This window comes from Diorhabda sublineata, chromosome 7 (assembly GCF_026230105.1).
Source record: "Diorhabda sublineata isolate icDioSubl1.1 chromosome 7, icDioSubl1.1, whole genome shotgun sequence".
In the NCBI taxonomy this organism is placed as follows: Eukaryota; Metazoa; Arthropoda; class Insecta; order Coleoptera; family Chrysomelidae; genus Diorhabda; species Diorhabda sublineata.
The window spans coordinates 27,233,418-27,259,612 of record NC_079480.1 but is presented as its reverse complement, the minus strand read 5'-3'; the positions used below and the strand labels follow the sequence as shown (position 1 = coordinate 27,259,612).

Below are 26,195 nucleotides of genomic sequence, written 5' to 3'. Positions count from 1 at the left end.
TTGTTTTTGTGTGCCAATGACCAGCGAAAGAAATTAGAAAAAAATAATATTTTTAAATGTTATGATTGATAAAAATACTTTGTAACAGGTTAATTATTGAATGTTATGAGTTAACACAATTTTCATAATTGAAGATTTTAAAAGAAAATTGGGATTAAGTGCTTTTGTTTCTAGAGTTTATTTATCTTAGAAAAAAAATCCATGCATTATATGATATAGATAAGAATATAGTAATAATAAACCTAAAGACTGTGATTGTCATATATTTAATTTATCTGTAACAATTTTAACAAATGGTCGCCATCATTTTGGTTCCATTCGTTTATCAGGATATTCTAAAGATGTGAAATGGAAGTAGGACAATACTTGCTGATTTCTTTATCCAGCTTGTTCCACAACAATTTAACCAGGTTAAGATCGCGACCAAAAGATCAATTACAGTACATACATTCTTCCTTTGCAATTCTTTCAAATTCTCTTTGCATAGTTACGAGGAATGCTTGGAATCGTTGTCACGCATGGAAGATGAGTTCGATAAGGCGGTAGCCAAACCATACATCATGTCTTTCAATATTTTTATAGCCTCCTCTTATTAGAATCCCTCCAATTTTTCCTTTAACATGAGCGAGATTCTCCAACAATTATAATTTTTCTGCAATCTCATGAAATAAAGTTTGTGGTCGCTTTTTCTTTGCTGATACCGAAATGACATATCTTAATATATTAGAAATCTATTTCTTTTTTTGGTTGTAATTAGATTCAAACTTCATACAACATCGGAACGATGGCCACTACACCTAAATCTTCACCTGAAACTTTGACTCATCACTACATAAAGATCTCCCATATTCTTCATGCGACCAATTGGGAACTCCCTGCAACGTATTAATTTTATTTTGAGATCTTAAAAGAGGTTTTTTCACTGCCATCCAAAAAGTCCAGCTTCTCGCAATCTTCTTTTCAATGCCGAAGTTCTCCTAGTGTCATTGATCTGAGGTGCTATCTTTGTGCCTGTGAGTCGTTGATTACGTGGTGGATAAAGTTTTTTCCATGGTATAGTCAACGGTACGTCGATGTATTTTCAAGTCGATGGTACTCGAACTGTTACTTTTGTCTAGACTATTAAGATTTGCGATTAATGCACGAATTTTACCTAAGAGTTCCTTGCTTCAATTTCAAAACACGGATTTCCTGGAACGGAAACGATTCGTCTATGAACTTAACAAAAATATATCTAGCTCTAAAAAGTATTAATCACAGTACGTTCTAGCTGGGACTAAACTACAATCATAAACCGAAGAAGCTCAGTTATGAATGATAAAAAAAGTTTTAGCTTGTGACACTCACTGACAAAATATAAACATGCCCTTGTATAAAGTAAACAAATAAAGGACACCATCGTTTTTTTGTAAAACACCCTTCGATCTTCGCTTGAAAACATGAAAGATAAATTTGTTAAGGTGTATTAGTTTGGAATTTAATGAATGGAATATGGTAGGCAAAAACATTTTGTAATAATAATAATAATTATAAATTGTGATAAAAAATATTTGATTTCATTTATTTTAGGTTTATTTTTGGTGCAACTGGGACAGACAGAAGTAGTAAATCAAACCGAAGCTGCTGGTAACGAGGAAGATTCCTACTACCCTCCTGAAACATGGTCTAATACGTTTGATTGGCGCATTGTTAAGGTTAGTGAAACAATTTTTGATTTCTTTGAACACCCTCTAATTTATACTAATTAACTTTTATATTCTCTCAACAACTTATTGAGTTCAAACTGCTTCAGTTCGAGAATTTAAACCTGTTAGGATTTAACGGTTATCAGTTAGAAACTGTACGAAATTCATAAACTTCAACTATACATTCATCATTTTCGATTTAACTAACAACAATAAAAACACCTAGTTCCTAAATAGAGTTGCCAACACGAATAGAATAGAAACGAATTCAAATTTTATGTTAATTTCGACCCAACTTTCAGTGGATTATTCCAGCTTCCTTTCCTGAATTTGAAATTTAGAATATACTCATTAACGGAATAAAGGTGGATTCTGGAATTTCGGTAAATAATTTTGAAAAGAAAATTTAATTTGATGGATAGAAATATGCTAATTGAGAAAAAAAGTGATCCATATCTCAAAATCCATTTTTTATAACTTTTAGTAGATAAATGATGATTTTTCAGCTTAATTATATAATTTACTGAAAATAACTTCTTATGCATTATGATTATCATCTGTTCTTTGGATATTTCATGCCAAATTATCTCAACTTCATGACAGGAGCTGTTAAAGTTTATGGAGGATGCTCTAAATTGAACAGCCTGCTACCAATCATGTTTCAAACCTGTTGAATTGTAGTCAGATTGGGCGATTTAGATGGCTAGGGCAGGGATCGGCAGCCTTTTGAGTCAGGAGAGCCGGAAATTACATTTCAAGAAATTTCAAAGTTTGAGAAGCCATATAATTTTTTGTTTTTAATAATAAACAGTTCTCCCACAGGTAAAAGTTTTTTGAGAAAAAAGCTAATCTTTTATTCATAAGAAAAGATATATATTTAAATATTTAAATTTATTTTTTTCTTTCTAATTTCTTGGGTTCGTAAGTTGTTTGGATAACAACCTACGATCGAACCCAAGAAATTTTATCGCAATATTACTAAAATTGAAAATTAAGTAATTTCCCGAATATTTTCTACAAAATGATCCAATTTTTATTTAAAATAAACCAACTCTTCTACCAAAACATAGACTGGGCTTCTCTTTCCTTGCAATTTTAAATTTAGAAGATTTAATTTCACTGTGATACCCACTATAAAGTGAAATTTTTCAAACCACTCATTAATTCAGTGTGATTAATGCCTTTTTCTTTCAAGAATGTATGTATTTCATTCAAGCACAAAGCCAAACATTTCAACACCTTACCTTTGGAAAGCCATCTCACACTTTTTATGAAGAAGGAGGTCGGCATACTGAGTCTCCATTTCGTTTAACAATTCTTTGAATTGATGATGGTAGAGTACTTTTATATTGAATATACTGTTTACACCACCACTACACCAACACTAACAATTACACTGTCTGACGCGCGTTTTGATAACCAAGTTATCGTCTTCAGAGACTGAGACAGTTTACCTGCAGTCTCTGAAGACGATAACTTGGTTACGGAAACGCACGTCACACAGTGTAATTGTTAGTGTTGGTGTAGGTAGTGGTGGTGTAAACAGTATATTCAGTATGAATATCGCCAACGATTCCAGAAATTCCAACTTAGTGGAGTACTTTTGACAAAATGCTTTAATAATTTGGATCACCAAATTCATAAAATCAACTATTTCGGCTGGAAATGTTTATGCACAAAGCGTTTCTTGGCAGCAGTGAATTTCGTGATTGATCTTGCTCTGAAAAATCATTGTTGCCTCTTTATGTTTTCTTGTCATACTTCTGACTCCATCAGTTACCATTTTATTTAAATTGATCCCATGGTCTTCAAGGCATTTTCGCACGGCATAGAAGTTCTTCTTTTGAACCTTGGGAAGACATATATCTGACAAAAAGAGCAATTTATGATCCCAAGAGTAAGAGAATCTGCGACCTAATGAAATCTTTATTTAGAATTTCTATTCGAAATCATTGTTATACCAAAATATATCCGCTGTATTAATTTCTTTATTAATTCATGTTTTCTAAAATAGGTGAGTAGGTAAAAATAAGTTTTAGGAAATAAATAAGCAAAAAATTTCTATCGGTTTTATTTCTAATTTCAGAGTGAATCTATCTTGACAACCTATTTAACCTTGGCAATCTTGCTAACGACCTAATAACGTGTACACGGGGTAGAAGGCAAAAAAAGAGATAAAATTCGTGCCTAATCCTCATTAATAGATTCAGGACGATTTATGAATTTTTTTTTTTGATGAAATGATTAATGTTTGCATATAAAAGTAATGAACCACCAATTATCCCTCGGTTGAAGCAAACTGTGGATATTCCGTTGAATAATGAAGATTTAGCTCATCTAGAAACACGTGAATAAGGCCAATCGTAGTGTGAACATAATGAATGCATTTTTTACATCAGTTTTTAAACGTAGCGCCTAGCTCTCTTATTTCATGATAGATCTCGTCTTTCTACTACGCCTTTTCTCTATTATCTAATTACCGTTAATCCTGCAAAAATTGTGTATATACATACGGTGAGAAAAAAGACAAAACTCCATATTCAACGATGTACGTATACAAATCACTATTTAGTGATCTTCTATCTTCTAATTTTCAACTATAGGGATGCTGTTAAATAAGTCTTTTATAGCTGAAATCCTCAATTGATGATCTGGTTTGTGGTAGCTATTTACCGACCAGAGGCTCTCGATCTATGACCTTGGCATCATTAAACTCGTTAACATTTCAGTACATAAAGATCTGTTGGTTCCCTTATTGATAGATAAGCTTGATATAATCAATCGAATTAAATTCTAGGCACTCTGAGAGTGTGGGGACTCGCTTTCCCAATTTTTGTTTTCAAATGTTCTATTCAGTTATGAAATAACGAATCTGGTGTTTGCTGGAGTGTGCTCAAAATCCTCTTTTTCATATTTCATGTGTAGCTGCCTCTCAACCTTCAGAATTTACGTTTCGTTTCAAATTCTACAGAAAACTTTCAATTGGCCTAAGTTGAGACACTTTAGGAACATTCCTAGACTTCTGAATAATCTTTTGCATAATGAACAGTGGCCATATCTACTCCAAATACAAAATTTTCTTTAGGGATACTTTTTCTTCATGAACTGTATTATTTTAGATCTAAGACATTTTTTTTAATATATTTTGACTGTTAAAAATTTCTAGTAGGACAAATATATGCCGAAGAACGACCACGAGAAGATATCGCCAATCATACAAATACTTTGGAGTTGAATATTTTTTGTCTTTTGCCCTTCTGAATTTACTTTCTCACCTTCCTGAAAATAATAAATTTCATTATTTGCCCCGTTCCAGTAAGTAAGATATGACTCGTCCTCAATAATAATAAACATAACTGAAAATATTGTAGTATGATTTCATACCAAAGTAAAATTAATCATCCTTCTTAAATAAAGAGATAAACCTGCCGAAGCACTCATGTAGATATCTATTCTCACTTGTAACAGCGATCTAAATCCGATATTTCCTTGGAGGAGATAGAAACCAATAACCAAGAGAACGCGATCAGGCTTAAATTGTAACTTTGTATCAGAATGAAATTAAGTTGGAATTTCTGGAACCGTTGGTGAGATTCATAATGAATTCGTTATCGTCTTTAGAAACAGTTTATCTTCAGTCTCTGAAGATGATAACTTGGTTATCGAAACACGCATCGTATAGTGTAGTTGTGAGTGTTGGTTTGATGGTAATGTAAACAGTGTACTCAGTATCAGTTTGAAATTAAATGTCACATCCACGTATAAACGAAATGTTGTTAGCGACGGTATTAAGTTGGCGGCTTTGTTGCAGGTGCCTTCAGTTCCCATGCCGTTTTCTTTTAGCATTTATTTAAAACCTAATGAATACTGCTAAATATTGGGGTTCCTCTTTAATTCACCCTGTACTTAATTAATGATAAGTAATTGTTATTTTAGTTTCTGTTGTGATATAATTAAATGCCATATATATAATTTCATCTACGAGTACATCAAAATCTGCAGTTCACTAGCTCTCCATCTACATCGAAATGTAAACTAAAGCTCCTCTACTGTATTTAAAAGGGATTTCCTTTTTCTTATAACGCATTCTAGCTTCCCACATATGTTTTATCAAATTTAAACCATCAGTTTGAGGTCGAGCGATTTCAATATATATTTTCTTTGTCAATCCTCCCACAGGATACTTTCCCAAAATATTTTACCACCATATCCGAAGTTTGTTCGCATTTGGTATAACTCTATACATATTTTATGATTTGAACTAGTATTCAAATCCATTCCATCGCGTCGGAATTGAATTCTAAAGTTTTTTTCGTGATAATTAACAGTAAAAGAAGTAATCCGAATTTGGACAGCGAAGCAACTTCGCTCATTCGAGCACTCTACGAAATATTTACGACAGTACGTGAGTCGATTTCTTATTTGTGAGAAAGGATTTATTGACAATTTATTAGGGTGATTAAAGAAAAATATTTATTGTAGCTAATTAGAAAGAGACAGCTAGGAGAAGGTAAATATATTTAAATGCAGGAGTCGTTCATTGAAATTGAATAGAAACTGTACCTTTTTGCCAAATGAACCAAATGTTTCAACATAACTAGCGGAGATTTATGAGAGAACAGAGAACTTTCTCTGTTTCACTCTAGATAAAGTTTGAATCTGTAATGACTGTGCAAAGGTCGTTACATATTAATTTTGGTTGGTAACTGTATATTTTATCACCAGTATGTTTGTAGAAAGCATGGAACTTTAAAAAGTAAGAAGATACTTGAACGCTTGTTATCATAGAACATACCTCAAGAATAAATGCAAACTTAGTTGGTATTCAGTAAAAATAACATGGCGGATACCAGTGCCCTCGATGGTACATGGCAGAACTAATCTATTTTCGCGGTTGATTTGAATTTACAGAGAGAGAGAGAGAGAGAGGAGGAGAGAAATGTTTCGTTGTCAAAAAATTGTTACAATTTGTACACAAAATCTTGTAAAACTGGAAAAAAACAAAAATTACTTAATAAAGATAAAATTCCAGTTTACAGAATATACAGCATAGAATATCTACTGTATTCTAGGTTATACATTTCCACCCAGTTCTGAATTCGCAGTTTCCTAAATTTACGATGGAAAAACATGTTAGAATTGGTACACGTTCGTTTACAAAATAATATTCACATAAATTTTCAACTAATCTAAAGAGAACAAAGTGTAATTTGTAAATAAATACTAACCAGAAATGAAACTATTTCAGTTGAATATATTGCACATCATTATAATGATATTGTACTATTATTTTGAGAATTAACAAAAAATATTGCTATGAATACAAGTGAGCCAAAGAACAGAAAGAGATACATAAAATGTCACAATTACTACTAAGCAGGAATTTCTGGAACCATTAGTGGTATTCATACTGAACACACTATACTACCACTACAATAACACAATTACACTATATGACGCGCGTTTCGATATCAAGTTATCGTCTTCAGAGACTGAAGGTAAATTCGTTTACCTTCCGTCAGACAGTGTAATTGTGAATGTTGGTGTCGTGTGCAGTTGTGTTTGTTCAGTTGAATCACTACACTATATCAATTAAAATAAAATGTTGTAGAGATTTTTTTCGTATTTAAAAAGTGCCAACGTTTTATCCTGTATAGTCCATCGTTTTGTTGTACCTTGTCTATACTCTCAAACATTCCAATTTCAAACATCTTCTTCAATATCTTTAACTGCCGTTTGTTATTCTTCGATCAGTTTTTCAATTGCGATATTTTGGCTATTGTATTGGTTAAATTTTTCATACTGGTTTCAGCTACAGTTGAAAAACCCGATTTTTGTTTGTCAAAACTACAAACTGAAAGTTCACTTGAAAACTCCGATGGCTCTTCTATATGTAAATTGCCAGATGTTAAAGCATGAACGCTCGTACTATCAACTTGATCTTATCAAACGATCATATCAATGTCTACTATACTTGTATTTACAACATTTGAATGTTCTTGGTTTACTATATAGTCATTAACTTTGACATAACTGTGATCTTCATAAATGGAAGTAGACAATGAACGCAGATAAGAGATAAGAATAGATATACTTCAAATTTTTTCTATTGACCTTTGTAAAATCACTTTGCATAGAAATGATAATTTGGTGATGGGCATTTAATTTTACAAAATTCTTCCCATTCAGAACACACATCAGGAAAGCGTTTTGGAATTTGAGACAAATTATTATTAATCTTTACAATTGACATTGACAGTAATGACACATTTTTATTACACTAGCGGCACAAATTGGTAAGTGACAGAACTAAATTTGTGTTGCCGAAATTTACATGCAAGTTGACTTTCTTATTGGGTACGTTTTTTGCTTTTTATTTTAAAAACGATCGAATTTTATTCACTACTATTATATGCGGAATAATAACCACCTGAAGAGAATTTAATCATGTCTTTAATATAAATCAAAACGGCGTATTCTAAAACAGAATTCAGTGTACATTTCAGCTCTCTATTGACCACTATTGTTTCCTAGTTATAGGTATACATTTCATTCGCTTATAGTTCTGCTAACTGCCTTTCAGGTACATCTGAATATTCGAGATTCCACAATCTCCACACTAACGATGTTTGTACGACTCACATTGTAGACAATATTCAAATTCAGAAACTCTTGATGTGCAAACAAAAATGTTTTCAATTGCTAATTAGCTCTTTGAATAATGAAAGTTCACTAAAATAACACCAAATAAATCACTTTATATTACATTTTAATGTTAATTAGTTAATTAGCCACTAACTAGCAACTGAATGAAATTTATAATGAGTCACAAGGTGCGTGCTCGAGTTTGTTATTTCAGTATTTTAGTTAACGTTGAGTTATTGTCAAATTTGACTTAGACCATTTAATATAAAGTTCGGAAATGCAAGAATATGATTTTCTAATTCAATATAGTTACATACGAATTCTAGGTTGTGAAGCTTTTATTATGTTGCAAATGAATATTGATATTAATTATTCCTCACTTCACTTTCTGTAGACTATATTTTGAGTATAAAATCGAATCGCGGTCAAAATTCTCTAGCAAAACATCTATAATTTCTATTCTTTTTCTGATTTTAGTATATCAATAAGTATCAATCACTACTAAGCAATTAGTCTTTGCTTTATAATGATTGTTCTATGTTGTAATTGAGTTAACGTGATCCCATAAAACTTCTTCTACGTATCGGTTCACAGTTAATCCTCCTGCTCCATTGCCATTCGGTTTTCGGTTTTTGCTTCCATTGAAATCTCCACCCAAACCATCCAGGAACCTCCTCCAAAAGTCTTGTTTTCCTTCATGCTACAATGCGTAAATCTTTCTCAAAGTCTTATGTAGAAGATCTGCTCGGTGGGCTAAAAAAAGCTGCCTCAAGTCTTCTTCTGTCTGTCCAACCACTTACAGCTACTCATCACGATTACTTTTTCTTACTGTAAGGTTCGTGCCGCGATTTCTTGATGCTGATATAAAGCTGAGGCATAAATCAATTGTAACGATATGTTACAATATACAAGGGTTGTCTATAAAATGAGGTTTCCATGGAACTGTAGATGCTAAGAACGCTATTAGGAAAAACTGGTATGTAGTTTGGCTCCCTTTATCCCAGTTACCGCCATAGCGAGCTGTCGACAACGTTTAGTCATATCATTCGTAATTTGTGTGCGGACGCGCGATTCAGAACAGGAGAAGAGGCATGCTCACAAATTAAGTGAGTCTCCATTGACATACGTCCGCACACCGCCGGTATCCACGAATGATCTCATCAACATATTTGGATGGAATTCTATCTTACACCCTCCTAACAGCTCGGACTTAGCCTCTTTCCTGAAAAAAATAGTAGGGACCTCAAAGAACTGAAAGAAGAGGTTTTGGGATCTCTCCACGGCACGGTTGCAGACTTCTATGACTCAGGCATAAAGATGATCGTACACTACATGCAAAATACATTGATCTAAGTGGCGATTATGAAGAAAAATAGAGGGTCGTCTAAGCTTTCCCAACATATATTATCGATACCAATAAACATGTTTTTCATTATGAAAATTGAGCAGAACATTATTTTATCAACAAGCGTCGTAGAAAATATGGAAAGATCATTATATTCCTGGAAAAAAAAATAAAGTCAAATGAGTAGTCTTCATTCAAGAAACGCGACCAGATTTTTCAGTAAATAAGGTCATGGCCATTATGTTCGGAAACAAAGTTGTAATCTTAATTGATCATCAAGAAAAAGGGTGCTTCACTATTAATTTTCGAAGCATTGATTGGTAATATTTATTTGATTATAGAAAAATCTTATCAATCCTAATGTTTCTCCTTCTTCTGGAAAATAGAACAACTAATTCAAATTTCATAGATTTCTTGAGGAACTATCAAAAGTCCAAAGGTTTATTCCGCACCACTTCAACCTTCGGCAAATATTTCCATTCAATTACAAAAGAAATGTGGCGGAAAACATTTGTATCTACAAATCTTAGAATAAATTTTTTATTATAGAACTACTGTTGTTTTCTTGCACAATTTCTATATGAGAATAAAAAAATAATGCAATAGCTTCAAAGAATGTGTTAACTACACCTCTTGCCATTTGAGGTTTTTCAAGCAATGGTTCTTTAGAAATGAAACCGGCATGAAACCAAATCTTTACATATTTCTAATGATTTCAGTTTCGAGAAAACTCTAAATAAGTACCTAGGCAAAATTAGTATTCGTATATTTTTCCCCTAAAAATAATTAAACTTTTTATTTGTTGATTGCAAAGTGTTAATTATCTCATCATCGAATACTGTACGATAATTAAATTTTATGTTACAGGAATATTCGCCTCTGTACAGAAACTTATTAGTGTCTCCAATTAGTTTGAAAATAATTTTGTCACTGTTATATCAAGGTGCGAGCGGTATTACTAAAAGAGAATTAGAAAATGTGCTGCAGTTCACAGATCAAGAATCTGCCCAGCAAGAGTGTAGAAATATCCTCAATAAACTACAGGTAAAACATAATTCATACAACTACATTACCTATTAATTCAATTAGGAATTTTAGTATTATGATCTATTTTACGTTAGCGAAATTACTGCCTACAAAGATTTTTTTCCTAGTGGACTTTCCAATTCTCCATCTCTGATTTACGTAATATCTTAACTTAGTTGGAATTTATGGAACCGTTTGTGATATTCACAGTGAACACATTGTTTACACAACCACTACACCAACACTCACAATTACACTGTCTGATGCGCGCTTCGATAACCAAGTTACTACTTTTAGTATCTGAAGACGATAACTTGGTTATCGAAACGCGCATTAGACAGTGTAATAGTGAGTGTTGAGCAGTAGTAATGTAAACTGCGTTCAGTACGTAATATCTTCATAAAATCGAAATTTCGCATTATACATTAAACTAAAATCTGTTATGGCACCATTTTGGTTAAGTGGATGAAAAGGATTATACCGCCAACTCTCAGAGGCCCATCATGACCAAATGCTGGAATTATTCTTCTCCTTTTCTACATAACAGGTCTATCGCCTCTTCCATCTTCGATATCTTTCCTCATTCTGGCTCTCTAGGTTGTGGAGAGGTGGAGTACCTCTTGCGTTGTCAATCTCTACTCCGTGTTCCAATTGGAGACTTATGCCTTGTTATTTTTACCAGTCTATCGTCTGCTATTCGACATATTTATTGTTTCTTACGCTGTGCTATCCATTCATCAATGTGGTCTGCGTTACATAATCGTCTGATATTTTCGCTCCTTTTTTTGTCTAGTAGTGTGTTTCCCAAGATATGCCTAAAAATTTTAATTTCAGTGGTCTCCAAAAGTTGTTTTTGATGCTTTGTAATTCCGTGCCTTTATTTCTTATCTTAAATGTTTGTTTTGATATACTACGTTCTGAAGACCTTATTTACTCTGACAAGTTATTCAATATTCTTTAAAGATCATTTTCATTATCGGCACATACCATGGCGTCTTCGGCTTAGGACATTTTGATTTCTCTGTTACATCAGTAACCGTTACCTAGCAGCTTTTTCATGATCTCATACAATTTTATGTGCAATAACATACTTACTATGAGAATCTTTTTGGCCAGTACCGCTGTAGACTGGTATGAGTTTGTTCACCATGAATGCGAGCCTGAACTTTATTGTCTATGTTTTCGATGTTTTGGATCATAGGTATGTTCCTGTTGTAAAATAAGTGAATAACAATTTTATTCAGTCAAACATTTTCGTGAGATCATTGAAGCATAGGAATGCACGTTTGTTATATTCTATGAATTTCTCAACCAGTTCTCGCAAGATAAATACTGCATCTACACAGGATCTTCCTGATCTGAATCCTCACTGCTAATCATCTGGTGTTGTAATCGAGTTAATGTTGTTGATGATAATTTTTGCCACAAGTTTAATTGTTGTTTCCGTCAGATTCACCCCTTTGTAATTATAGTCTTCGCTTGTATTGATATGTCTGTCGTAGTTCAACTAAGGGTATAATATAGTCGCTTTCTCGGCAGATAGTTAATCCATCGTATTTTGTCTTCGTAAAAAGCCTCCTGATCGTGTTTGGGCTTGCCGTCTTCTAGTATATTAGGAAACTGTGATGTTGTTTCCATATTTGTTTGTCAATTAGTATGTCTACTCCTTCTTTACCTCCTTTGTCTCTGTCAACTCACTGTATATGAGTATGTGGTTGTCAGATTCTTCTCATCCTCTTCCGCAAATCTGATTATTCCTCTTGATAATAATTGTTTTAGTTTATAAATATTTTAGCTTTGGTATAAGATTATTTGTTGCAAAATTACAGGACAACTGAATATCACCCAAACGAGTTAGTTTCTGAATTACACTATAACAGGCAAAATATTTTCTTACCTGTGTAAGTATAAGCGGAAACACTGCCGATATCTCTAATTGCCTACACAAAAAAATTATTGTGAACCCGTTTGCATATATTATTTTCATTTAAAACGAACCATAAATTTTTCATTTATTCGAAATTTTTTGCAGACCCTCGGGGGTCAATAAAATCCCACAAATATTCGATAATATATTCCATTTTTATATATTATAGCCTTCGGAAACGCCAGAGTACAATTTGAATTTTGGATCAAGAATTTTCCTAGATACACCAATTCAACCTCAACAAAAATTCGCTAGTACCGCCAAGGAATTTTTTAAAACCGATATCGGATTCACGAATTTTAGTAATGCCCAAGAAGCAGCTGATAGCATAAACGCGTGGGCTGAAAAGCTTACAAATGGAAGGATACCGAAAGTCATTGATCAAGGTTAGTATCTGTAATGTGTGTTTGTGTACATAGTGGAGAAATTAGTTGTAGACTGGATACATTGTGCATTGAAATCTATCGAGCGTCGTTTTCCGAAATGGAAACTGCATAGTCCATTCTTATATCTAGTACATTTTCTATTGATACAAAATACAAAATTTAACAAGCTAAATACACATCAAATTTAGTGAATTTCAAATATAATTGAATTTAATTATCGAGATATTTCATGAGGGTAAACTAATATATTTGCTTTTTCTCACTTTGCATCAAAATCGCATCCAAATGAACAGTTCCCAAGGCTTATTGACACGGATTAAGCAAAATTATTGGGGCTTTTGCGTTGATTCATAACTGTGGATGTAACGTAAATTTATCACTATACGCTTGATGTTAAGAAACAGTGAAACAGTCTACACAATGGACCTGATCGGAAAAAGGTGAAGACGATTTCATCGGAAAAGTGGTGACGACTTTTATTTGGGATAGTTATAGGAGTTTGTTCATAAACTATCTTCTAAAAAGGGAAAGAATAGTTTTAAGAAAAAAAATAGCTTTTATATCGAGATTTGCACTGGTTGACTGGACACTGTATTCACCAGATCTGGCTTCAAGCAACTTGAATCTCAAGTTCAAAGTCTCCAGAAAAATCTCTAAATCACTTAAAAATATTCAATATAATAATTTTTTGAAAACAGAATATAAAAATCAGAAAACAAATGTAAAAAATTCGGTTGAAAAAACCTACCAATCTAATTAAATCTGATTCAGGGATGCTAAACTGATTTTTCAACGGTTTCTTTCTTTTCTCAGAATATTTATGGCAGCACTAAAATTTTTTTAGATTGAGTATCATGATGGAAGAGCAATAAGGTATTTTCCTATGTTCCATAATGAAGGTGCTTATCAATTCTACGCTGTAACCAGAGATTCTGATAGCCTTGGTTAAACTCATGATTGAGCTCATAGTTAATGCTCTTTCTTTATTATGACATTGAGTTTTTCTAAAGATACAATAGCAAGTAAAATGAGATAAAATTACATCGCCTTGAAGAATTACTGGCTATTTTAACAAATACTGAATATTATTTCCTCTTCAAATTTACAATATTTTAGATTTAGCTGATTCACAATTGTTCATATTTTTTTCCAAATTTTGATGTTTTTATCGTGAAAACTCAAAACATAATTCAAAATAACTACACAAGAGTCTCTTTATTAGCTGCGGCCTTTAATGTGAACTAGTAATGGAATGAACACGTGGATATTTTAGGAATGAATGAGGAAGACCTCAAGCAGTCGTTTGAACTAAACTTAAAAATATATAAATATCTTTTTTAATGAACAAATCCGATATCAGTCTCTATATATTTAGCAAAATGCCAATTGTGATCCATATTTTCATGATATTGAACATATTCTAGCAACAAAGCCCCACTACCAGGTATTGAAGACTCGTCCAAATGATTAGAAAATCCATTTTTCTGAGAGAAATTGTATAAAACATTGTCCACACCACGACTATATTTCTTAGAAATGAGTTATTCTCTTTCTATACAATATGCGGGGTTATTCAATACATTTTGAATAGGAGACCGGAAACAAATTAATCTCTTTCAGAAGTTGGCTAAAACCAAAAAGAAGATGTAAAATATCTCGGTATCTATCTAGACCGGCGCCTAACATGGTTGTACTGGATGATGAGCCGTTCATCCCAATTATCTCTTACGAACAAGGTGCTTGTATACAATCTATTATAAAGTCTATATGGTCGTAAGGAATACTAGAATACAACGCTGGGATTCAGCAAGCAACACTAACATCTTAAAGATACAATATGTACAATTTAAAGCAGTCACATCGCTGGCTACTGCTATATGGTTTAGCTGCAAACAGCGAGGTTCTTGAGCGCAACTTTAGAAACAGTCAACATTATACAGTGACGTAAAATTAGATCATGAAATGTGCATATCTGTAACGTACAATTTACTTTACTCGGTTATGTAAGGCAAAATAATGGATAGTATAGGTTGGAGCACAACATCCTGGTTGAAAAATGGTTTGGAAAATCAACTACTGAGCTATTCCGCGTAGCAGTAAATGAAGCAATGAGAGCACAACGAATAAAAAGCGTCACAAGATAAAAACAAGTCAGATTTCTAGGAGTGATACTTATCTATGGAAATCCGGGATAGTTGAAGGCCTCAACTGAATTCCCAGTTATTTGAGTTGAGTTGAATTCGTTTGTTTGTGGTGTATCGATTGAGTTGTGGGTGTGGTTGAATTCCCAACCTGGTAGCTGTAGAATTGTGAAAAAATAAGGAAGGGAACAGGAATACAGATAGAAATTACTAAAGAAGGAACGAGTGGTAGAACAGATTTGAATAGGAAGGAACTCATGCTATAAAATTTTAAAAAATAACCAAACAGGAATTTTTTCTATTCTATTTGTTCTGTTTATCGAATAGAAATACGAATTTACACGGAAATTATAATACAAAATTTGCCTAAAACTAAAGAAAATTAGTGAAAATAATATATTTATAAAAAGCAAATTATAAGAAAAACTTACCAGCGAATATGAAGAATACTATCACCACAAATTCTACTAAATTTACTTTGATTGAAACAGTTTTAGAGTGTAGATAGATAGAGGACGATTTAGCAACTAAACTAATGTTTTATCGCATGTTGAAATAGGTGTGAGGTCGATTATAAATCAATTTCTTCAAAAACTTGAATGGTAAAATTTTAATAGAAGTACTACTCAGCCACAATACGTGAACAAAGGAATATCAAAATGTTTGAAGAAAAAAAGTAAAAGCATCATCTGGCATAGACTTTCTGAAATACAATAATCTAATATTAAAAAAAAAACTGAAACTGAAAAAAACCTATTGATCAATAAACTTTCTTTCTTAAAGCGCTATGTTTTTTTCTTCTTTGTAAAATATTCGAACTCAACTTCCAAACGACGGACCTAAACTTTAGCCAATACACAAGAATTGTTTGTATTGTAAGTATTAAACTCAGTTCGAACACCGGGTTTTAGTTGTTGGCTGACATTTCTCGACTGTTACGCTACGCTTGTTCTCGTCTAAGCCAAATATTGTAATATTACTTTTTCTTTTGATATCTTTCCGAAAATTCAATTTATTTTTGTTATTTCAGAAACAGAAAATAGAAATAAAAGCAATGAAATAGACTCTTTTAGGTGAACATTTTGAATGTCACACAATATTCCTGAAAGGACCAAACTAAACGAATTTGAATTTTATTCATATCAAAATAAATGTAGGTGAATTCACTAATAAGCTAGTTGACTAAATTTGAAAATTTTATTCATTATATTCTTCAGTATCTATTTTATCCCAAAAAAAACTTTATTTCGAAGAAAAAGCAATATTCGCATAAAGTATTGAGTATTTAAAAATAATAATTTAGATATCCCTTGAATAGCTGAATAGTGTCATATTATCAAATGTCAACTGTTTCCTAAAAAAAGATCCTTCATTTTACAAATACTGTATAGTACCTTAGTGTAAAAGTACAACCAAAAAAAGATGAGACAAATTATTTCTCTAACGGGAAAAGTTAACATTTACTAATAGAGTGACGCTTATTGTTTAGTAGCTGAGCCGGAGACTTCGTTCACGTAAATAAGGGTTTATTTATTATTTATTTATAAACAGATCAATATATTAAACAAAAATTGCACTTACAAATCTTACAACATAATATATATACAAAAACAAACAGTTATTTGATAATTATTCACAATGCCTCTTTATATACAACGTAGGCGGTTTGGTTTGTCGGGATGTATACAAATAATTTATATGACCTACGCATTTCAAGCGTGGACCTTGGTGTGAGAAGCAGTTCACACCAAGGTCTACCCCTTAAATGCGGAGAGTCCACCCCTGTGCTTTGTTAATAGTCATTGCATAACAAAGATTAACCGGGAATTGGCCTAGTTTGAAATTAATTCGAGCGTTGTTTGGGATGAGAGGAATTCTTGGTATGAACACCCACGTTTGCCGCTCACGATCAGCGTTCAATCGGATATTTCTTTGGGTAGCCGTTTCAGCGGAGCATGAAATAACATGGCGCTCTCGAACTGTGTTTTGTCGAGTTCCCTTTCGGCAAAAGTTTCCAAAAAACGATTTGAAGCTTGGTGCTCTCTAACCATAGCAAATCTCGTTTCTCGATCCTCAATGGATTCCTGAGATCGAACTAACTTCAGTCTATTAACCCCTTTTGAGTATTGAGAATGACTAGATCGTTTTTTCGGCAGAGATTGGAATTCCTGGAATAAAATGAAAAACTAATAAGGTAGATGTCAACGATCTTTAAAGAGGCTAGATTATCAACGCTCACTGCAGACAAACGTCCTCTAGAGCTAACTTTTTTTAATAAAAATTAATTCCATCACCGAAAGCCCTCTTTAATCTGAGTATTGTGTGACGGCTTCATTCATTCACCAGAAATTTGATAATTATTTTTAAATAGACAAAAAGTTTATTTCACTGAAAACCTAAAAAATAATTTCGCACCCTAAATACAATTTATCCGTGTCGTCGAACGAAACACAAAAAGGAAAGGTGATAAGGTGTTAGCGTTGGGCTATTGGAATATTCTTTATACAATGGTTATAGTATAAAAATAACTTATAGCTCGAAATAGATACAGAATAGGTTCGTTAGATGGCGCTTATAATATTAACACTATAGTTATGGCTAAAATCATTTTTTGATTTATTATTTTTTCCATGGCAACGACTTGAAATCGAATACATCCTAGGTACTTACTTATATGTTGCCCAAATTACGCCGAATGCAGCCGTGAAGCAAAATGCCAAACAAAAGTTTGGTAAATAACTTTAGATCAACAAAACTTTTTTTTCTTACACCAATTTTGATCAAATATAGCCTAAATGTTGCTCCAGGCAGAAATTATTAAAATTCTTATAAAAATCCGTCCAGTAGTTCCAGAGATTATCGTGTACAAACAGACAGACGGACATTTTTTCCGAGAACTTGTATTTTTGTGTTTAACTACACTTCCTTTATCATCTACAATCATTTTTTTAAAAAACAAACCAATGGACAGACTCATCAGTTTTATTATAATATAGATCAATTTCAATAAATAGAAGAATGTGTTTTTATGAAAATCATTTTGATATAAGTAGAGCACTCAATATTATCTACTTAGGTGATATAAATATAAAATAAAACTAATTTGTTTTGTGGAGTTGTATGAAAACGTCAACAATAATGATATTTTGCATCACTTTCTTATGAATAATAGACTGGTTTCTTCTTATCTTTGTTCATTCATTTATAATTAGAAACTATAAACCAAGAGACTTATTATTAGTGGTCACAAGCCTATTATCAGTCACGAATAATAAAAATATGTACGGCACAATTATGATAAGCCACCCCACAACTCTCTACATAGACTGTTGATATTACGAGAAACTGATTTATCATAAGCGGAAACATTTACTTCCGGAGGTACCAGTTTAGTACCAGTTAGTTTTTTTGATAAAAATGATGCATTTGCATACTTTTCATGCGTCAATCATCATGACTTTTCACACACATATAGTTCTTGATGAGATCTATCGAACAAAGTCAACCATGGTTCGATATCTGTTAACCTTCCCGAGATATTGGTCACTTTCTTTATCCCCGGAAGTAAATGTTTCCGTATAAAATAGATATGATAAATCGATTTCTCGCAATATCAAAAGTCTATGTATAGTTTCATGATTATCGTCGTGGGGTGGCTTATCATACTCTAACCATATGTACACTGTAAAAACGGCGGAGGTCTTGCATCACATGACTTATACTTAAGCACCACTAGTCATACGAATCCAATCAAAATTTCTGACAACTCGGTAGAAATAATCGGTAGAAAATTGGATTTTATTTATATGGATGGACATCAACTTATTTAGCAAAACTATGCTCATAAACATATGGATAAACTGGGTGAATAAGTTACAAAAACCAAAATTGATATTATTGTCCTACCAAGAATTCAATTTGTTTCCTTTGGCATGTATCCATGTTTCATGTATAAATAAAACTTGTCTTGAAAATACACGATTTTTCTCATATGTTCGAAGTAAACATGATTTTTGACTAGCAATATTTGATGTTTATATTACACCGATAAAGAGGTACTTGTAATAGAAAGAAGTTCCTTATTTATGGTTTTGTCATGTTTACCTAAAAAATAAAATTGAAGCTACCTAATCTGTGTAGCTAAATCTATTCTACAATCAATAAGTAACCGGATGAACTAATACTTTCTTATCAATTTTTTCTATGTTTGGACATGAATTATTATATTTTTGTTCAAACTTACATTAAATTACCAGTTTTCTAAGAATGTACCACGATATAAACAACTGGTGAAAGTTTATTTAAAGTGTAAATTGACTTTAATCTAACGGTTAAAAACATGGGATTCTGTGTATTAGTGTGTCACATGTGTATTTACGTACTTTGTTCATACATGTTATATAAGGTATCCCCTAGTGCCATTTTGGTTCCCTCGTGTACATTCTGTATTTTTAGTTTTCATCGTGGTGTCCGACTGAGTGTTGTATCATATATAAATAGATGTTAACTTTAGTTTAATATCTCCTGGACAGATGAAAGAGGTTGAAAAGGTCCGGTGTTGTTTTTTTTTTATATTAAAATATTTAATCAAATTCATAACAAACTCTTGTGCTCGTGAATTGAGCTGATGTCTAGCCATTTTTTGAAAATAACTGTTGGTTATTATACCGTTATAAGTTCAAGCTGGCACTTCAATTTTGAGAATTCTTCAGATATTTACAAATTGTTTCACGGCATTTTAGGTATTATGAAATGTCAAAAGTTTGCAAGTTAACGAAATTACTTAAATAGTCAAATTAGTTCTAAAAAGAACTGATTTTATAAATAAACACAAGTTTCATTAAAAAATTCGTTGACAACAACACAGTAAACAAAGCTCACGTCGAAGTCAACTTTTAGTAAAATCAGTTATTCACGTTAGGTCAATTATATCGTTGTCTCTTTTTACGACTACTAATATCATTTTAAAGAAACTATTACGTATGTCTTGAAGTTGGTCTTGTGAAGAAGATAATCGATCTCAAGTTGTTATATTTGATTTCTATTTAGAAGAGAAGAAAGTATATGAAAAATATGTCTTCGATAAATCGTAGATTGAGTAATGGAAGATCTCTATCGTTTCTACTATAGCTCAATAAATATTAAAAGGGTCTGTCTATTTTATGTTGATTGTTAAATTTACAAAGTCGCGTCTATTATTGGATGTAATCTAGATGTTATACAATTACAAACAATTTTTTTTACAAATGAGTAGATGAGTATTAGGGTGGAAGTTGTAATAGTGATTTTTCCATCTACATAACGGAATATTTTTGTTTCAATTTTGAAATAAAATCTAAGCTGTAAATTCATACAGTAGAACTCCAATTATCCGAACTACGACTATCCGAATCGCCGATTATCCGAATCACTTTCAGAAAAAAAATTGTCCAAAAAAAATCTAAGTGCGCAGAAAATGGAGAGGATGAAGATGATGAAGATGCGTTGCCACTAGAGGAAATAAGAAAAATGATTGTAAAAATTCCTGGTTGTACAGAAGTAAGTGCTGAAGATGTAGGAGAGTGGATGGCTTGTGACACGTCTGACCCTGGTTTTTAAATTCTCAATGACGATGAAATTGTTGAAAGTGTGAGAGAAGATGTTGAAGTAGAAGTGGAAAAAGAACTTTCTGCTGATGTTGAAGTAGACGCTGGACCATCAGCTAGTGAAGCATTTGCCGGCCTCGAGACTGCTTTGAAGTGGATGGAGCGTCAGCCCGAGTGTGACCACTTGCAACTGCTCACCGTCAAGCGAATGCGTGACCTGGCTGCCCAAAAACGGATGAAGAACGCAAAAGAGCTTACATTGACGGAGATGTTTGAAAAACAATTATTTCTAAACTTGTATATAAGTACATTTTATTTATATTTAAAACATGTGAAAATATCATGTTTCTTTCATTTAATTCAATAAAAAAATAGTGCAATATCAAAACATAGCTTTATTTCCCTCCAATGGCAATTTTAAAAAAAAAACTCCGATTATCCGAATATTTGATTATCCGAATGGGTCCCGGTCCCCATTAATTCGGATAATTGGAGTTCTACTGTATGTTGCGAAACAGTCCCAAAGACGCATAGTGCTCTATTTTGAGAATGTCTATGTTCCACATGCAAATGAACTACGGCTCCTATAGAATTTTCTGATCCAATAGGCACACAGCTTGAAAATTGCGAAGAACTTCCAATTTCCAATTAGAAAAAACTGAAAGTAATTTGAAGACCTGAGTGCTGACCACAAGTACATATTTGAAAATTGTCAAGCAGTATCCACCGGAGTATTCTCCGAAGACTTGGCAAAAGGAAAACCAGGAAAAGTTAACGACTGGGAATAGAAATTTTACGTTTATATGTTTCATGTGAAACTCCTCGAAATCTTGAAGTTTTTGCCGAAATTGTTATCAGGGCTTATAATCAAATGTTGGTCAACATCAAAGTGAAAGCTTCTCACAATAATGGAACTAATAATTTGAGGTAAATAATCAAATATAAATGTATTGATCCAGTTATACAGGAAAATGGGTTTTCTGCAAACTCAAAAAATATTCTTTGATCAATGGTAACTGACTCTAGGAAACATATTAGGAAACTTGGGCTTAGAAGGATTATGACGGCTAGATCGAAACCTAATGAAAGGGTTATATACTTTGAATCACCTCCTCTCAATTAACAAAGGTTCAGATGGGATATGCCCCGGATTTTTCTCGATTTCCCTGTTATTCCCAGGTGGTGGAGATATGTGTCAAAATAGTTGCCGAAGACGCATGAGCTGTATCAGGTTATAATGCCACATATGGTTTCATTTAGGAAAAATGAAATATTATATTATAGTTTGAAAGAAAAAAGGATTTTTAACCGGTAAATTACAAGATATAACCCGTATGTTTTCTAAATGATGGGAAGCGGCTGCGATCGGCTTCCACCTTCCATCCTTTAAAAAACCATTGCATATCTAACGTAGGTACTAGATCAGACAACAGAATTGAACATTTATTTCACTATTACAAGTCAAAGTAAATGATTTGATTTTTTTATTATAATTAAGTAACTATAGGTACTATACAGTTTCTACCATATTTTATCCAATAAGTATACGATTCGTATTCTGTTTTCAATACAAAACTATGGCAAAAATGGCTTCCACGAATAAAATAAGAATATCAACACCCGCACTATTTAAGATAAAAAAGAGCACCACGTATATTTCAAACCGATAACTTCAAAATTTCTCCCCCGTATACATATATCTGTTTACCTATAAGTCCAAATCTTTTTTCAGCTGATCTTGCAGAAGCCATAATGGTAATAGTCAACGCAATATACTTTAAGGGAAGTTGGAGATATCAATTTTCCAACCAAACTGTGGATAAATTTTACGTTCCAGATGGTAACAATTTCTTTTCTATTCAAGCCCGTTTTATGTCTGTTGAAGATAAGTTTTACTACCATGAATCTTCAGCTTTAGATGCTAAAATTATACGGTTACCGTACAAGGTAAATATTTGAATGTTATTCTAAATATTCTCCGGGTATCTTTATGGCTCAAATTTCTGTCAAACTGATCGTTACGAATCGCTTTAGGTTGAGTAAAATTTCAGAGTGGATATGGATACTATGTTCAAGTGCGTGAAAATATCATACATAAAACTGATCAAGTCTTCTATAAGTGATTTATTGAGAAATTTTAATATACCCCAAAAATATCGCAAAATTTCGAAACAAAATTCTTCATTTTATTATTTAGTTCTAGTTTTATAGGTGTCAGTAATGTCTACTTGTGAATACTTTTATTCATTGGCTTTGAAATTACGAATTGGGAATCCTTGTCTGATTTCCTATTTCAAAATTATATTTTATCAAATGAAATATGTTTGAGAATACGAGGTCTGGCTATTAAATAACGAAAATTGTTACGAAAAAGGGTTGTATTATGAAAATTATTCTACATTCGAATGCTCCCCTTCAATATACTCCCTTCCCCTCGCCACACACCTTTTCATACGTTTTTTTCTATTGATCGAAGCAGTGCTGGAAGTCTTCTTTGGTGAAGGCGTTTAGGAGCTCTGCCGTTTTCTGCTCTACCACTTCCATCAACTCAAATCGGGAACCTTTCAAAGTAAATCTTTTTCCAACCTTTCTAGCCTTCCAAGGAAATCTGAGCATACCCGTTGACGCAAGAGCTTCTGGTCAGAAGTCAGATTTTTTGGCACCAACTTCGCACAGACTTTTCTCATAAGTAATTCCTCGTGAAACATTTTTCTAACCGTTTCATTATTGGCGTCACAGCCTCAGATGATTTTGGTCATTGTTTCTGGAGTTGAAACAGTCATAGGACGACCTGGGCGCTGATGACCCCAACGCACCACTCGTTTTTCACCCCACCCATCTAGGGCGCCCTATAGACGCGCAGTCTCGTTAGTAACTAGTCAGACATTGTATGTACCAGTAGGGTTGTCATAGCAAAATGCTTATGAATGAGATTAGTTGGAATGATGGAAATTCTAGTCCATTTTTGATCCTTGCAAATTGAGCTACATTCCTATTTAAAATGTGGAAAATAAACATTTTTTCCAAAAATACCCAACCTGGCCGACAGATGACGGTAGTTGCTTGAAAGATACCATTGTATTACAATGTACACAATCTATACAGCATATGTTTGAAGTTTTAAGACTCTACGTTGCTTAGCCTTCAATAGTGAACGTTTTCAGTGATACAATACTTTTATTTCAAATGCATTGGCCCCAACCAATATAGAAGGTGAAGGTGAAGGTGAAGAAAATCCTCAAAGCGCTACTAGATGATCGTCCACTGACAGTGTGCGAGATAGCAGACATGTAGGCACTTCAAAAAGTACAATACATCGCATATTACCTGAAAATTTGGACATGATAAAGATATGCGCAAGTTGGATTCCGCGTTTGCTCATAATAGAACAAAAACAGCGTCGTGAAGATGTTTCCATCGAGTGTTTGGCAATGTTTCACAAAATGCTGCTGAATTTTCCCGCCGTTCATAACTATAAATGAAATGTGGGTCCATCACTTCACACCCGAAACAAAGGAATAATTAAAATAATGGACTGAGAAGGCAGAACCGGCCACAAAGAAAGCAAAGACTATTCCATCTGCAGTCAAGGTCATGGCGTCTGTTTTTTGGGCTGCGCGTGGGATAATTTTCATTGACTATGTTGAGAAAGGAAAAACTTTCAACGGCGAGTATTATGCGAACTTATTGCAACTTTTGATCTAAGAAATCCAGCAAAAACGGTTAAGACGAAAGTTTTGTTCCATCAAGATAATGTCCCAGCTCATACATTCGTTATTCCAATGGTAAAAATAAATGCTCGGTGGTCAAAGATTTTCCAACAATGAAGAGGTGATGTCCGCAGTTAATGGCTATTTTGAGGATCCTGACGATTCTTATTATAAAAAGAGTATCGAATTTAATATCCTCGAATTATCCTTTCATATGGAATTACCTACCTTGCATTTTACGTTTAAGGAGCTCAATTATTCTTCAACTTACCTGATACAAGAAAAGCTCCACAATATGATCTTATAACTGGTGGAATATTTCCAAATATCACGCACAAACTCATGCCAACAATTTTGCAAATAAATAATGCCATCCTGAGGCTCAGCTATTGCCCTCATCATCTCAAATAACATTTATATTAAAACTAGGGAAACAACCAAATAATGTAGGTTCATAGGAATTTGGATTCCGTCAACAGCATGAAACATATGTTAAACAAATCAGCGATAATCTCAAAATAAAACGTAATTGTTCGGCTACATTTTTAAATATAAGTTTATAAAGTATCACACAAAGGCATGAAATATAAACTGAAGAGACTAATCCCATACTAATTCTACACAATCTTCAAATCATGGTTTAAAACATGGAAAATAAGGCAAAAAAAGATTCGTGTCCAACGGTCTTGTTTAACGATCACTCCTTCATACAGAAAAATAAAGTAAAATACTTTGGAATCCATTTAGATCCAAGGCCAACATGCAGAACCCACATATTTACGAAAAGGAATAGGAAGCATGAAACAAAGACAGTACTATTGGTTAGGACCATCCCAATTTAATCTGGAAAATAGGATGCTGATATACAAAAGTATTTCAAAACCAATATGAGTCTAGGGAACAGAGTTATGTAGTCAGTAATTCAAACCTTGATCAAAATAATACGCATCATTACCAGGGCTCCATAGTACGTCCCAAACTTACGAAACTAACCGGATTTGGAGGCCAGCCGTTATGTGAAAGCTGCAAAGTCCAAAATAGTGTTCACAGTAATGTACTAGTGCGCGAATTATTTAACACAGGTAATGAGGTAGGAAGTTTAAAGAGTTCTAAACCAACGGACGTACCTGGCAAGTTCTACTAACCACAGACTTGTAACTAATATCTAGTTAATTAGTGTTCAGTATAATTACCTTACATAATGTTATAGATAGAGAATTACTACGCGTCATAATACAAAAACAAGCATTGTTTAATAGTTGAAAAGATTGTAGAAAAAGAGGAAAAAACAGCCGATAGGCTTTCTATTTCCTCTTCTTTCATTAATATAAGCAAAATGCTTGTTTTTCCTCGGATCTTCTGTCGTTTAATTATTTATGGCTCTATATCTTGCGGGGTCTTCCAACGCTTCGGCGCCCTAAGTGCGATTTGTCTCCAGCTATTTTGACCATCCTGTTGTCATTCATTCAATCTATGTATTCGTTCCACACTCTCTTTCTTCTCAATATCCATTCGTTTACGTTGGCAATCTTAAATATTCTTCTAATGTCCTCGCTTCTCGCCCTGTTTTTACCGCTATCCTGCGCCCTACTATCATTTAGATGGTTTCTAATATTCTCTTTGTGTTCGATGTGTCTGGTTTCCGCTGTGTATGTTAATACAGGCCGGATGACAGCCTTGTAGATTTGGGTTTTGGTCTCGATACCGATATATTTGTTTCGGACGATTATATCGTTCAGGTAAGT

The 26,195-nt window shown here is 33.2% G+C and overlaps 1 protein-coding gene across 1 annotated transcript in view; it reads left to right on the top strand.

Annotated features, from left to right (window-relative positions):
- The window catches only part of LOC130446380 (serine protease inhibitor 27A-like), a 48,110-nt gene that overhangs the window by 4,580 nt on the left and 17,335 nt on the right, over nt 1-26,195 (top strand). Inside the window, exons 2-5 of the mRNA XM_056782602.1 lie at nt 1,570-1,694; nt 10,543-10,719; nt 12,798-13,014; nt 22,473-22,687. Of these exons, the coding sequence (XP_056638580.1) occupies nt 1,570-1,694; nt 10,543-10,719; nt 12,798-13,014; nt 22,473-22,687 (734 nt within the window). The remainder of the gene's footprint in view (nt 1-1,569; nt 1,695-10,542; nt 10,720-12,797; nt 13,015-22,472; nt 22,688-26,195) is intronic.